General features: G+C 57.8%; 2 protein-coding genes across 2 annotated transcripts; both read right to left on the bottom strand.

Moving 5' to 3' along the window:
* Positions 1-107: 107 nt before the first annotated feature.
* CIMAP1A (ciliary microtubule associated protein 1A) lies at positions 108-5,041 on the bottom strand. Its single transcript, XM_073217447.1, has 7 exons — positions 4,158-5,041; positions 3,717-3,833; positions 3,341-3,541; positions 2,817-2,918; positions 2,519-2,646; positions 1,737-1,877; positions 108-1,366 (listed from the first exon to the last, which is right to left on the bottom strand). Exons 2-7 carry the CDS (start codon positions 3,823-3,825, stop codon positions 1,277-1,279), a joined length of 771 nt encoding a protein of 256 aa, XP_073073548.1. The 5' UTR covers positions 3,826-3,833; positions 4,158-5,041; the 3' UTR covers positions 108-1,276.
* Positions 5,042-5,187: 146 nt separating this feature from the next.
* Positions 5,188-7,145, bottom strand: SCGB1C1 (secretoglobin family 1C member 1). The gene is made up of 3 exons (XM_017642046.3): positions 6,608-7,145; positions 5,816-6,015; positions 5,188-5,354 (listed from the first exon to the last, which is right to left on the bottom strand). The coding sequence occupies exons 1-3, from the start codon at positions 6,921-6,923 to the stop codon at positions 5,322-5,324; spliced, it is 549 nt and encodes a 182-aa protein (XP_017497535.2). The 5' UTR covers positions 6,924-7,145; the 3' UTR covers positions 5,188-5,321.
* Positions 7,146-11,439: the final 4,294 nt, after the last annotated feature.

The following is an 11,439-nucleotide window of genomic DNA, read 5'->3' as shown; positions in this document are numbered from 1 at the left end:
TTTGGCATCCTCATTTGGGGGTTTAATAGAGTTTTGTCTGGAACTGACCCTGACCCACAGACTGGCTGTGGGCACTGTTGGTAGACCCCACTTCCTTCCCTGTCTGGTTTTTCCGGGTCCCTACACAGCTCACGCGTCCCTGCTGGTACGGACTACCAAGGCTCACTACTTCTGCTCAACTTTCTCCCCAGGTTCCTGTAACTCAAATGGGGATGATGATAGCGTTGCTTCAACAATTAAATGATAAGCAGGTGCCCAGCATGACACGGTCACAGCTGAGGCAGTCCCACGGGGTAACAGGGCCACCTGCCCCGGAGTCCTCGCAACCTCCCGGGGGCTGAGGTGGAATCCAGACCCCACTCCTCAGGCCTGGCCTCGGACGCCAGGGTGGCCTCTGAAAGTGCCCCTCAGGCCCTGCTCACCACCCTTCCCTGCCTGTGTCCTGCTGTGCTGCCCATGTTGGCTCTGATGCGTAACATCACCTAGAACTCACGTTGCCATTGCCTGTGTCTGCTCTGGCGTGTCAGGGCCTCGGCTGGGAGATGGGAGGCTGGGCTGCCATTACCTGAGGCTCCCTCGGGTCTGCAGGTCAGTGTTGCAGTGAGGTTGGGGCCCCGCTGGGCTGGATGCCACACATGGCTTCACTGTGTGGCCTCCTCGCAGCGTGGTGCCTGGAGAAGGTGAGCAGGGTGGGGGTCGTGCGGCCGAAGCTGTTTCCGTGGTGTGTTGTGCCCTCTCCTTGGAAGTCACTTTATTCAGGGCAGTTCCAGGGTCTGACCCAGATGTGAGGGAGGGACAAGACCCCATCTCTCCACGGGGAGCGTCAGTCAAGCGGGGGGAAGACCGTGTGGGAGGGGATGGATGCACGTACGACCGTGGGGAGTGTACAGCAATGTGGAGGGCAGGCGGGCAGGGTGTCTGGTGCCCTCTCCACTCAGAGCCCAGTCCTGGAAGCCAGGATAGGACCCAACATGGCTGGCACTGATGGCCCAGGGGCCTCCTTTCTGGAAAACCTTGCTCTTCTCCCAAGACAAACCCATTGCTAATAGAATCTTGTTTATTAAATATCTGGGCAGAGCAGGAAACAATAACAAATGGGAAAGTGGCACAGAAAAAATAGCTGCTCATGATTGTCCAAATATGCATGCTGCCCTGCGGGGCCAGGCGGTTGCAGCCCACCTGGTAGAAGAGGCCTCCTGAGCCCGTGGCCGAGGAGTCTGTTGTGGGAACGCGGTGGGCAGAGGCTCTGGGTGACGGGGTGGGGTGGGGGCCAGGGCTAGTCCACATCCACAACCAGGGGTGTCATGTAGTCAGAATGCTTGATGCCGAAGGTGACAATGGGGGCGCAGTACTTGGTCACTGTCACCTAGGAGAGGAGAGGCTGTGGGAGGAGCCACCCTGCCCCCACCCACAGGCCTTGCCCTTCTGGGCTGATGGTGGCATTGTTGTCCCTCCTGAGTCTCAGCCTGAGCGGACCAGCCAAAGGCCATGCTGCCAGGTTGGAGCAAAGAGCCGGTAGCAGTGAGCACTCAGTGTTGGCTGTCACTGCTGCCTGGGGACATGGAGCCTGTCCTCTGGGGAGAAGGACTGGGTGCTGGAGGCGCACAGCACTCTGGGGGGTGCGTGGCCTCCGTGCCCCTTGCAGGCTCCCAGTGGCCCCCTGCCCCATCCCCTCTGGGCTGTCACTCCCACCTCCCCCCGAACCCCCACCCCCGTGGGCTGGGCACTTCTCAGACCTTCTCAGGACTGTGGGCTCCTGGTCCTGGCTTGAGGGTCTTATCCCCTGGGGTTTCCACCCGGGCCGCCATGGTGTACTGTGGAGCCTTGAACTTAGTCACCCGCATGTCAGTCTGGTGGTAGGCGGCAGGACCTGGAGTCTGGGAGGCAAGAGAGGCTCTGATAGGCTCGGCTTCACAGGGCACATGACCCCAGAGGGCAGGGGGTCAACGGTGGACAGTGGGTTGCAGGCCCTGGGTCACTGTGTGTCTGTGTGTCAGGGCCGCTTCTACTACCCTTCTCCCAACAGTAGTCACAGTGTGAGGACATCCCCAGTGCTGTGGGGCCCCATCTCAACGATATCACCCCTCAGCTTTGGCCTCATCGTGGCAGTGACACCAGTGTGTGCCACCCCCAGGCTTGCCCTCTCTGTGTGTGAGAGGCTCCATCCCGGCTGGGACGCTGCCCTGTGGGACTTGGGGACCATGGGCTGTGCTGTGCTGGTGAGGCCTGCTGTGCTGTGAAGCCGCCTCGCCAGGCTTCCCGGGTGCCTCAGGCTCCTGGGCACACATTCACTGCAGGGTCTTTGACCCCGGGTGCTGTGCTCGCCTTCCCTGCTCGACCCTCCCCAGCACTGGAATGCGACCTGTGGAGACGCAGGTGGTGCCAGGCACCGAGGACAGAGGGTGGAGGGGCGTCACAGGAGTGAGGCCAGGCTGGCGGCTCCTGGGCCCTGGGGGAAGGGCCGGGTGGACCATCTCCTGGGGGAGAGGCGGCCTTCTGCCCCAGCTGGGGGGGGGGCCCTTGCCTTGTGCAGGTCGTCGCTGAAGCTGCCCAGCTTGCTGCGGCCTTTGATGGAGAAGGAGGGCTGCGTGACCTTGCCAACCGTGTGGGGCCCCATCACCACGGGCAGCATGTAGGCTCCAGGACCTGTGTGATGCACGGGCACTGAGCTTCAGGCTGAACCGTAGTCCTCACACGGGATCTCTGCTGCTTCCTTCCCTGGGGCTTGCTGCCTCCAGCCGGCAGGCTGCCCTGCCTCACCACCCCCACCCGGGGCCCAACTGCGTCAGCTGGGGGCTGTCGGGACTGCCCAGGACCTGGGGTGCTGTCCACTCGGAAGGTCTTGGTCCGGGCAGAAATGGAGTGGCTGGGAGCCGAATCGAATATGTGCTTGGTAGACTTCTCTGGAAAGTAGTCACCTGGGGGAGGAGGGAGCAGAGGGGGTGCCAGGAGGGGACGGGCCACGCAGGTGGGTGCCTGGCCTGGCTCCGAGGCTCGAGGAGCCCCTGACGTCCCAGGCACGGGGCCTCTGAGCCCAACATGATGGCGACCAGCACTGGTCGGGGGTGTCAGGGCAGAAGCCCTGGTGCAGAGGCGGGAGACAGGCCACCTGAGGAGGGAGGGAGGGTCTGACGTGGACTTGGAGTTGGGACTTGGCCAAGCGGCCCAGGTCTGAGCCAGGATTGGGGGTCTTAGAGGCTGCACAGGGTCAGCGACTGCCCCGCCCAGGCCTGATGTCCCCTTATGTGGGGAATATGGAACAGGTGGGGGGTGCCTCCCCAGGGTGTGCAGGGCCAGCAGCTGTGCTGTGAGGTGCTGCAGCCGGGCCAGGGTCACTCACTGGGGCCAGGGGTCAGCATGATCTTCGTGTAGTAGCGCCCCAGGATGGAGTAGGCAGGGCCAAGGTCCTTGCCAGTCCTCAGTACCTTGGGGTTCACGCTGTGGCGGGGCCCCGGGGAGCAGTTATCTGCCAGGAGCATGGGGGCCCCACGGAAGCTGTAGGCTGGTGCGCGCAGCTTGGTGGGCGTGTGCTTCACAAAGCCTGTGGGGCAGCGGCTCTGAGCGGCCTGGAGCAGACCCTGCCCTTCCTCCCAGCCGACTGGCCCCAGAAGGGTCGATGGGCTTGGAGTCAGGGATGAACCCCAGGCCTCCCCGGGCCCACCGCACTCCTGGCTCCCGCCTCTCACCCCACCCTTCCCAGGCCCCCAGGGGCTTACCTGTGGTGGGTGGAATCAGGTACTTGGGCCCAGGGCTGCTGTAGAGGGCCACGATAGGCCCCCGGGGCCGGTGGGGCCTCCAGGTGCCCACCCACACCTCCTCGGCCATGGCCGGCCCTGTCCGCGGATGGGAGGGTGACCAGGTGCTGGAGGCACCCCCCGATCCTTCCTCCTACTGATGGTAGAACTGCGGCCACAGCCGCCCTGGTGGGGTCTCAGGCCGGGGCCTGGGCCGAGGCAGTGGGTTGCCTGTCCCTGTCCCTGACCAGCCCCCAAGGGGAGGGGCATCAGGCCCCTGTGGACAAGCCCTCCCTGACCACCCCTCACTGGCTCACTGGCAGGTTCCTCCTCCCCAGGAAACCCTGGTGCAACTGGGCCAGTACAGTGGGCACAGGTGGGGAACACCCTGGGTGAGGCTGTGCGTGGGGTGGGGGCCTTTACCTCTCCAGTCCAGGAGTGGCACTCAGAGCAATCTATGGACCCAGCCTCCTCAGAGGTGGTCCCGTCACGCCAGCCTCGCTGCCAGGGAGTTTGCGAAAAAGGAGCATGGAGAGGAGGGCCTCTCCTCTGTTCTCCCCGCTGGGGGCTGAGAACTGGGAGGGGTCCTGGCCCCCGAGCTCTAGAATGTGGCTCTGCGGGAGGTGGGTTCTAGATCACTGTCTGTATGATGACACAATGACCTCTGCTCAAAGGATCCCCCTCCCTAGGCATGGCTCAGGCCCAGGACTTGGCTTTTCATTGTGGAGGGTGGGCAGAGGCCCCAAGGGCAGCAAAGAGGAGGGTGAGGTCCCAGGCAGGGACAGCATGGCAGTGGGACCAAGAGCCGGTGTGGCCAAGGAGCAGTGTGTGAGGGCAGAGCTGACCCTGTTTAGCCCTGCCGCTGGCAGGGACGTCTGAACTGAGGAGACAGGCATGGGGGCCCTGGGGTGCAGGCTGAGGTGGGGTCTGCACTGGCTGCAGGGGGTGGGGGGCAGTCAGCGTGGGGAGCAGCTGCTCTCCCGTGGGGCTCTCCTCAGACTCTGCCCTCCGTCGGGCACCCTGGGTGTCCCTGTGAGCAGGTGCACCTTTTCTGCTCTTAAGGAGTTCCTGCTTGGGTCTGTGCCCCTTCCAGTCAGACTGTTTCCTTGGGTGACTTGGGGAGAAAGATTGCTCTCAGCCCCGGACCCGAGCCACTGTGTCTGTGGTGTGTGCTTGTGTGTGTGTGCACGCACCCAGCCCGACCACCTCCTCTTTCTGGGGCTCTTTCCCCTCCCTGCTCTGAGTCCCTGATGCTGCCTCCCACCGCTGCCTCTGCAGGCCTCCCTGCATCCTCCCGTCTGCCTGTCTTGTTCTGTCCACCTTGGATGGGTTGGCGGGCCTGCCCTTTGTGTGGAGTCACATATACGTGTGTGCTCTGAGCATGCGACCCCACATGTGTGAGTCTGCAAGTGTGTAGTTGTGTCCCTGAGTGTGGAAAGAGACAAGCCAGAGCCTGAGCTGCAGGAAGCTTTATTGATTGAGCAGCTTGAGGGCAAATTCATACCCGGGGAAGGGGTAATGAGGTGGTGTGGCCTTGGCTGCTTATGTAGCTGGTTCTGTGGCGGCTGGAGCCACATCTGGGGTCCACTAGGCGCCATCCTGACTGCCCAGCACTTGCACCTGAAAGACAGACTCGTGTGGGCCAAGAGGGCTGGGGGGCCCATGCCTGGTGGTCAGTAACTAGAGAGGCATCATTGCATCATGTAAGCAGACCAGGGCTGCTGCCGGGGGAATGGTGGACTCTGGCATTGCTGGCCTGTCCCCTCCTAGCAGCTGGGGTCGTAGTGTGAGAGCACATGTGGATCCGTGCGTGCAGCTGTGTTTGCATGTTCACACCTGCATATGCATGTTTGTGTGTGCAGTAGAGACTGAGTCGCTTGTGGACAGCAAGGGCTGGGCTGTCCACCTCTGCTGGCTGAGACAGATAGGGGTGTCTCTGGGATGGTGGGCTATGGGAGCTTCCTTGAGCAAGCAACCAGGGGCCATGGCATTTGGTGGGGGGTCTGGGGAGCAGGGCTGTGGGTCCTGCTATGGCTGCAGGCCTTTAGGGAATGGGTGTCCCCACCCCCCAGCCACAGTACCAGCAGCTTGACCAGCTCTGCCTTGTGCATGGGCTGCAGGCTGTCTATGCAGGACTTGAGCTCATTCATCGCTGCTTTGGCATCAGCATTAACGTCATAGTTGCTCAGGGGCCCCTCATAGAGCTCCTCCGGGGACCCCACCAGCAGCGTTTGCAGGAAGTCCATGAAAAGCTCAGTGTTGTCCTCCCCTGTGGCCAGCCCTGCGTCATGGGGTTGAGATGACACTGGGACGGGAGAACTCCCTTCCAACCCCGGAACCTCAGTGGTCTCCAGATTCCCCCGTCACTGCCCCTTCACATGCCCAGGTGTGCCCCATGGCCGTCCCTCCTCTCCAGCCCCAAATCTTCCTTCATAACACCCCCAGCTCTACCTGCCTTTAGACCCCCCCCCATCACCCCTAACACTGCTGCCTTTGTCCACTCTGGGCCCCCTGGCGTCACTGGGGAAGGAAAGTCAAGCCCTTGACGCGGCAGGAATTTCCCCTCCATGTGAGTTTGGCTGACCTGGGACTTGGAGGTTTGGGTTCAGGCCGGGCTAGTGGCACTGGGCTTGGTGGTGACACTGGCCTGGAGCAGAGCTTGGAGCCGGGCTGGGGTTGGGGTCAGTTGGGATTGGTCTGTGGTTAGGGTGGGGACTAGGGTCAGCAGGGACCCCGGGACCACGGCTCACATCTGTGTCGTGATGGAGGAGGGTCGGGCCTCGGGGAAGGGAACACCCGTCACTGTGAGGGGCCCGGTGCCTGGAGTTCAGCTTCTCACCCCCACCGCCCCCCGCGAATGTGCACAGACTCACCACAGGTGCAGAGCAGGGTGAGGGCCAACAGAAGGGCGCCGCTCCCCTTCATGGCCGACATCGGAGGTCCCTCGGGAGCTGCGGCGGCCGGCTTTATGCCTCCCAGGTGGCACGGGGCCCGGGGGCGGGCCCAGATGGCCGCACAGTACTTTGGCAGCGAGCACAGGTGGGGATGCCAAGGGCGCGTCCTCACGCCCCACCTGGGGGTGCCATGTAGCAGTGGGCTTGGGGTGCTGTGTGAGGGGTGGTTGGCAAATGGTTTGGGGTGAGGGGGATGTGAGCCTGGTCGGTGAGGAAGGTTGGGGGGATGGGACATGGAGGGCCTCTGGCCACACCCGCCTGGAACTGGGAATGCAGGCTCGTGGGCTGGCACTGGCTCTGAGCCCTGCGACTCAGCCTTAGATCTCCGCTGGGCAGGGGTTGGGAGCTTCCTGGGACCTTCAGAGGTGGGGGGCGAGGATGGGCCCAGGACTCTGTGGGGCCTGAAATGGGCAGAGCGTCCCAGTGGGAGAGGGCTGAGAGGGACCAGGATGAGCAGCTGGCCACACTGGGGCCTGGCGGGACGTGAGGAGGGGCTGCAGTCTGGGACACATCTGCGTATGGCCACCCCAGGGAGGTCTAGGGTCTGGGGGAGACATGTTTTAACGGAGGGAGGGTGGGAGACTCAGGCCTCCAACCTGACCACCCTCAGAGCCGCTGTTCAGGGGTGATGGAGTCCTGGCACTTTCACCGTGTGGCCTGGCCCCCGTCCTCCTGTCCCTTTGCTGCCACCTGGTGGCTGATGGTGTCTGGCGGGACCGGCCTTCTCACCCGCAGGACCCTTGGGAGGAACCAGGGGTTCAGCCCCTCACCCGCCCTTGGGCGCTCCTCATTCAGCGCCAGCTTGCACTCCCCCAGGCCCCCAGGTCGACCTGTCTGGGCTCCGTACCATGGCGTCCCTTGTCACCCTGTCCTTCATTTGCCTCCCTTTGGCCCCGACTCTGCCACAGACCCTATGTCCTAGTCTGGCGCCCTTGCAAACACACAGAGCTTCTCCGCAAGCGCCTGTGCACAGCAGGTACCCTGCAATCCCTGGTGCTAGCATGAGGTGAAGTTCGTAATGATATACATAAAAGGCACTAGCGCACGACCCCAGAAGCTTAGGACAAGTGACATGCAGTCAGGTCATTAGTAACAAAACAGTACGGCTGTGCGGCCAGACAACACTCAGCACAAACCTGATCCCGTTTGCAAAGGCCCAGGGTGCCAGCTCTCCAGCCGGGCTGCCCCACCTTGGGTAGATTCATAACCTTCTTCCTTTTTTTAAATTTTGGTTTCATTAATATACAATTACATGAGCAACATTATGGTTACTAGACTCCCCCCATTATCAAGTCCCCCCATACCCCATTAGTCACTGCCCATCAGTATAGTAAGATGCTACAGAGTCACTATTTTCTCTGTGTTATACTGCCTTCCCCCATGTTATGTGTGCTGATCGTAACGCCCCTTTATCCCTTTATCCCTCCCTTCCGACCCCTCCTCCCCAGCCCCTTTCCCTTAGGTAACTGCTAGTCCCTTCTTGGAGTCTGTGAGTCTGCTGCTGTTTTGTTCCTTCAGTTTTTCCTTTGTTCTTATACTCCACAGGTGAGTGAAATCATTTGGCACTTGTCTTTCTCTGCCTGGCTTATTTCACTGAGCATAATACCCTCTAGCTCCATCCATGTTGTTGCAAATGGTAGGACTTGTTTCTTTCTTATGGCTGAATAATATCCCATTGTGTATATGTACCACATTGTCTTTTATCTACTCATCTACTGATGGACACTTAGTTTGCTTCCATTTCTTGGCTATTGTAAATAGCTCTGCGATAAACATAGGGGTGCATCTGTCTTTTTCAGACTGGGCTCCTGCATTCTTAGGGTAAATTCCTAGGAGTGGAATTCCTGGGTCAAATGGTATTTCTATTTATAGTTTATTGAGGAACCTCCATACTGCTTTCCACAATGGTTGAACTAATTTACATTCCCACCAGCAGTGTAGGAGGGTTCCCCTTTCTCCACATCCTCGCCAACATTTGTTGTTGTTTGTCTTTTGGATGGTGGCCATCCTTACTGGTGTGAGGTGATACCTCATTGTGGTTTTAATTTGCATTTCTCTGATGACAAACGATGTGAAGCATCTTTTCATGTGTCTGTTGGCCATCTGAATTTCTTCTTTAGAGAACTGTCTATTCAGCAGCTCTGCCCATTTTTTAATTGGATTATTTGCTTTTTGTTTGTTGAGGTGTGTGAGCTCTTTATATATTTTGGATGTCAACCCTTTATCGGATCTGTCATTTATGAATATATTCTCCCATACTATAGGATACCTTTTTGTTCTATTGATGGTGTCCTTTGCTGTACAGAAGCTTTTCAGCTTGATATAGTCCAGTCCCACTTGTTCATTTGTGCTTTTGTTTCCCTTGCCCGGGGAGATATGTTCATGAAGAAGTTGCTCGTGTTTATGTCCAAGAGATTTTTGCCTATGTTTTCTTCTAAGAGTTTTATGGTTTCATGACTTACATTCAGGTCTTTGATCCATTCTGAGTTTACTTTTGTGTATGGGGTTAGATAGTGATGCAGTTTCATTCTCTTCCATGTAGCTGGCCAGTTTTGCCAACACCAGCTGTTGAAGAGGCTGTCATTTCCCCATTGTATGTCCATGGCTCCTTTATCATATATTAAATGACCACATATGTTTGGGTTAATGTCTGGAGTCTCTATTCTGTTCCACTGGTCTGTGGATCTGTTCTTGTGCCGGTACCAAATTGTCTTGATTGCTGTGGCTTTGTAGTAGAGCGTCAAGTTGAGAAGTGAGATCCCCCCCCCCCGCCACTGTATTCTTCCTTCTCAGGATTGCTTTGGCTATTCGGGGTCTTTGGTGGTTTCATATGAATTTTAGAATTATTGGTTACAGTTCATTGAGGAATGCTGTTGGTATTTTGATAGGGATTGCATTGAATCTGTAAATTGCTTTAGGCAGGATGGCCATTTTGACAATAGTAATTCTTCCTACGTAAGAGCATGGGATGAATTTGCATTTATTGGTGTCCTCTTTAATTTCTCTTAAGAGTGTCTTGTAGTTTTCAGAGTATAGGTCTTTCACTTCCTTGGTTAGGTTTATTCCTAGGTATTTTATTCTTTTTGATGCAGTTGAGAATGGAGTTGTTTTCCTGATTTCTCTTTCTGCTAGCTCATTGTTAGTGTATAGGAATGCCACAGATATCTGTGTATTAATTTTGTATCCTGCAACTTTGCTGAATTCAGCTATTCTAAGAGTTTTGGAATGGATTCTTTAGGGTTTTTTATGTACAATATCATGTCATCTGCAAACAGTGACAGTTTGGCTTCTTCATCACCTTCTTTAACTCGGTGCTTCCCTGGCCGCCTGGCTCCCAGGAGCAGGGGGTGGGCCTGGGCATCTGTTGCTCAGAATTAGTCCGGGTGATTCTGATGCACTGGGCTCGTTCTCATGGAGTTTGCTCACCCAGCTTTTATTTCCCTTCCTGCCCATTTTCCTCCCACTTGTCCAGGGTGCTCCCTGAACTGGGGGTGAACTAGGTGCCCCCTTGCCTGCATTCAGGTTGTGGTTTTTCCCTTCTTCCCCAGCCCATAGCACCCCTGAAACACATGCTCTGCACCCTTTCCTGGGCACTGCCAGCCACAGAGTCACTGACAGTCCCTGCGAGTGCTGAGGATCCGAAATGGGACTGCCCGGCTCTGCTCACCACAGTCTGCCTTCTTGGCGGCTTTGCCGTGCACAGAGCGGACCCACCTGGCACCTCGGCCCTCAGCCCCGGCTTCCTCACCTCCCTCGCCTTGACAGCACCAGATGCCCTCCTTTCTACATTTCTAGTCCAAGTGCTCTTACCCCGCCCTGTGCTGGCTGCCTCTGGTGCCCTGCTGGTCCTCAGGGGGCACCCTGGAAGGCCAGCACAGCCCTCACCTGCTTGAGTCTGCCTGGCCTGGGTCTGCTGCACCTTCAGCACGACCAGCCCCGACTCACACCTGCGTCCCTGGCTGCCTCCCACCATGGCACCAGCTCTGGACAACTGCACCTCTTCCTCCCTGCCTGCCAACTCAGCAGGATGTGGAGGTCCACTGCCATCCTTCCCACCTGAAGGCAAACTGTTCCTGACTTTCCTGCTCAATGTCACTGGAAAAGAAGGCATTAGCAAGATCTGCCACATAGTGGTATGTTCCTAGGTCCTGGCTGAGGGTATCCATCAGGCCTGCAATAGAGGGGACAGCAGCATGCACAGGGGGTATGACTTTATTCAGTTCTCTGCAATCCACAGTCATACACCAGGAGCCATCTGGCTTTTTTACTGGCCACACTGGGGAACTGAAAGGACTATGGGTGGGCTTTATAACACCCACCTTTTCCAGCTCCTGGAGAGTTTCTGCAATCTCTTTATGCCCTCCAGGCAGTTTGTATTGTTTACTATTAGTCACCCGCAGAGGCACAGGCAAGGCTATGGGCAGGTGCCCAGCATGTCCCCTCAGAACTGCCTTCACCACGCGTGCTCTCAGTCTGAACTCACGTGCAGTGGTCTGCAGCCATAGACCCTGCAGGAGATCAATCCCCAAAATATACTCAGGGATAGGAGATATATATACAGTATATTCTTTTGGGGATAGATGCCCTATTCCCAAAGGGATTTGGGCTTGTTTCACTCTGATAGCCTTACCCCTGTGTATCCATCTATGATAGTGGGGATCCCGGGGAACTGCTCAGGGTTACCATGAATCAGTGAACATTCAGCCCCTGTGTCCACTAGGGCCAGGACACGTTGTATGCTCACTGGGGAC

The sequence above is a fragment of the Manis javanica genome, chromosome 11, assembly GCF_040802235.1.
Source record: "Manis javanica isolate MJ-LG chromosome 11, MJ_LKY, whole genome shotgun sequence".
Classification (NCBI taxonomy): domain Eukaryota; kingdom Metazoa; phylum Chordata; class Mammalia; order Pholidota; family Manidae; genus Manis; species Manis javanica.
This window is presented reverse-complemented; position numbering and strand designations above follow the sequence as displayed.

Bases quoted from the DNA above. Each gene is read 5' to 3' on its own strand.
- CIMAP1A (XM_073217447.1), bottom strand. From the start codon at position 3,825: ATGGCCGAGGAGGTGTGGGTGGGCACCTGGAGGCCCCACCGGCCCCGG. The intron at 2,919-3,340 runs GTGAGTGACCCT...CTCCTCCCCCAG, and splicing joins CATGCTGACCCCTGGCCCCA to GTGACTACTTTCCAGAGAAG. The intron at 1,367-1,736 runs GTCTGAGAAGTG...CTCCTCTCCTAG, and splicing joins GAGCCCACAGTCCTGAGAAG to GTGACAGTGACCAAGTACTG.
- SCGB1C1 (XM_017642046.3), bottom strand. From the start codon at position 6,923: ATGTCCCATCCCCCCAACCTTCCTCACCGACCAGGCTCACATCCCCCT. The intron at 6,016-6,607 runs GTGAGTCTGTGC...CCCATGACGCAG, and splicing joins CACCCTGCTCTGCACCTGTG to GGCTGGCCACAGGGGAGGAC. The intron at 5,355-5,815 runs GTACTGTGGCTG...TCTGTCTTTCAG, and splicing joins CAGAGCTGGTCAAGCTGCTG to GTGCAAGTGCTGGGCAGTCA.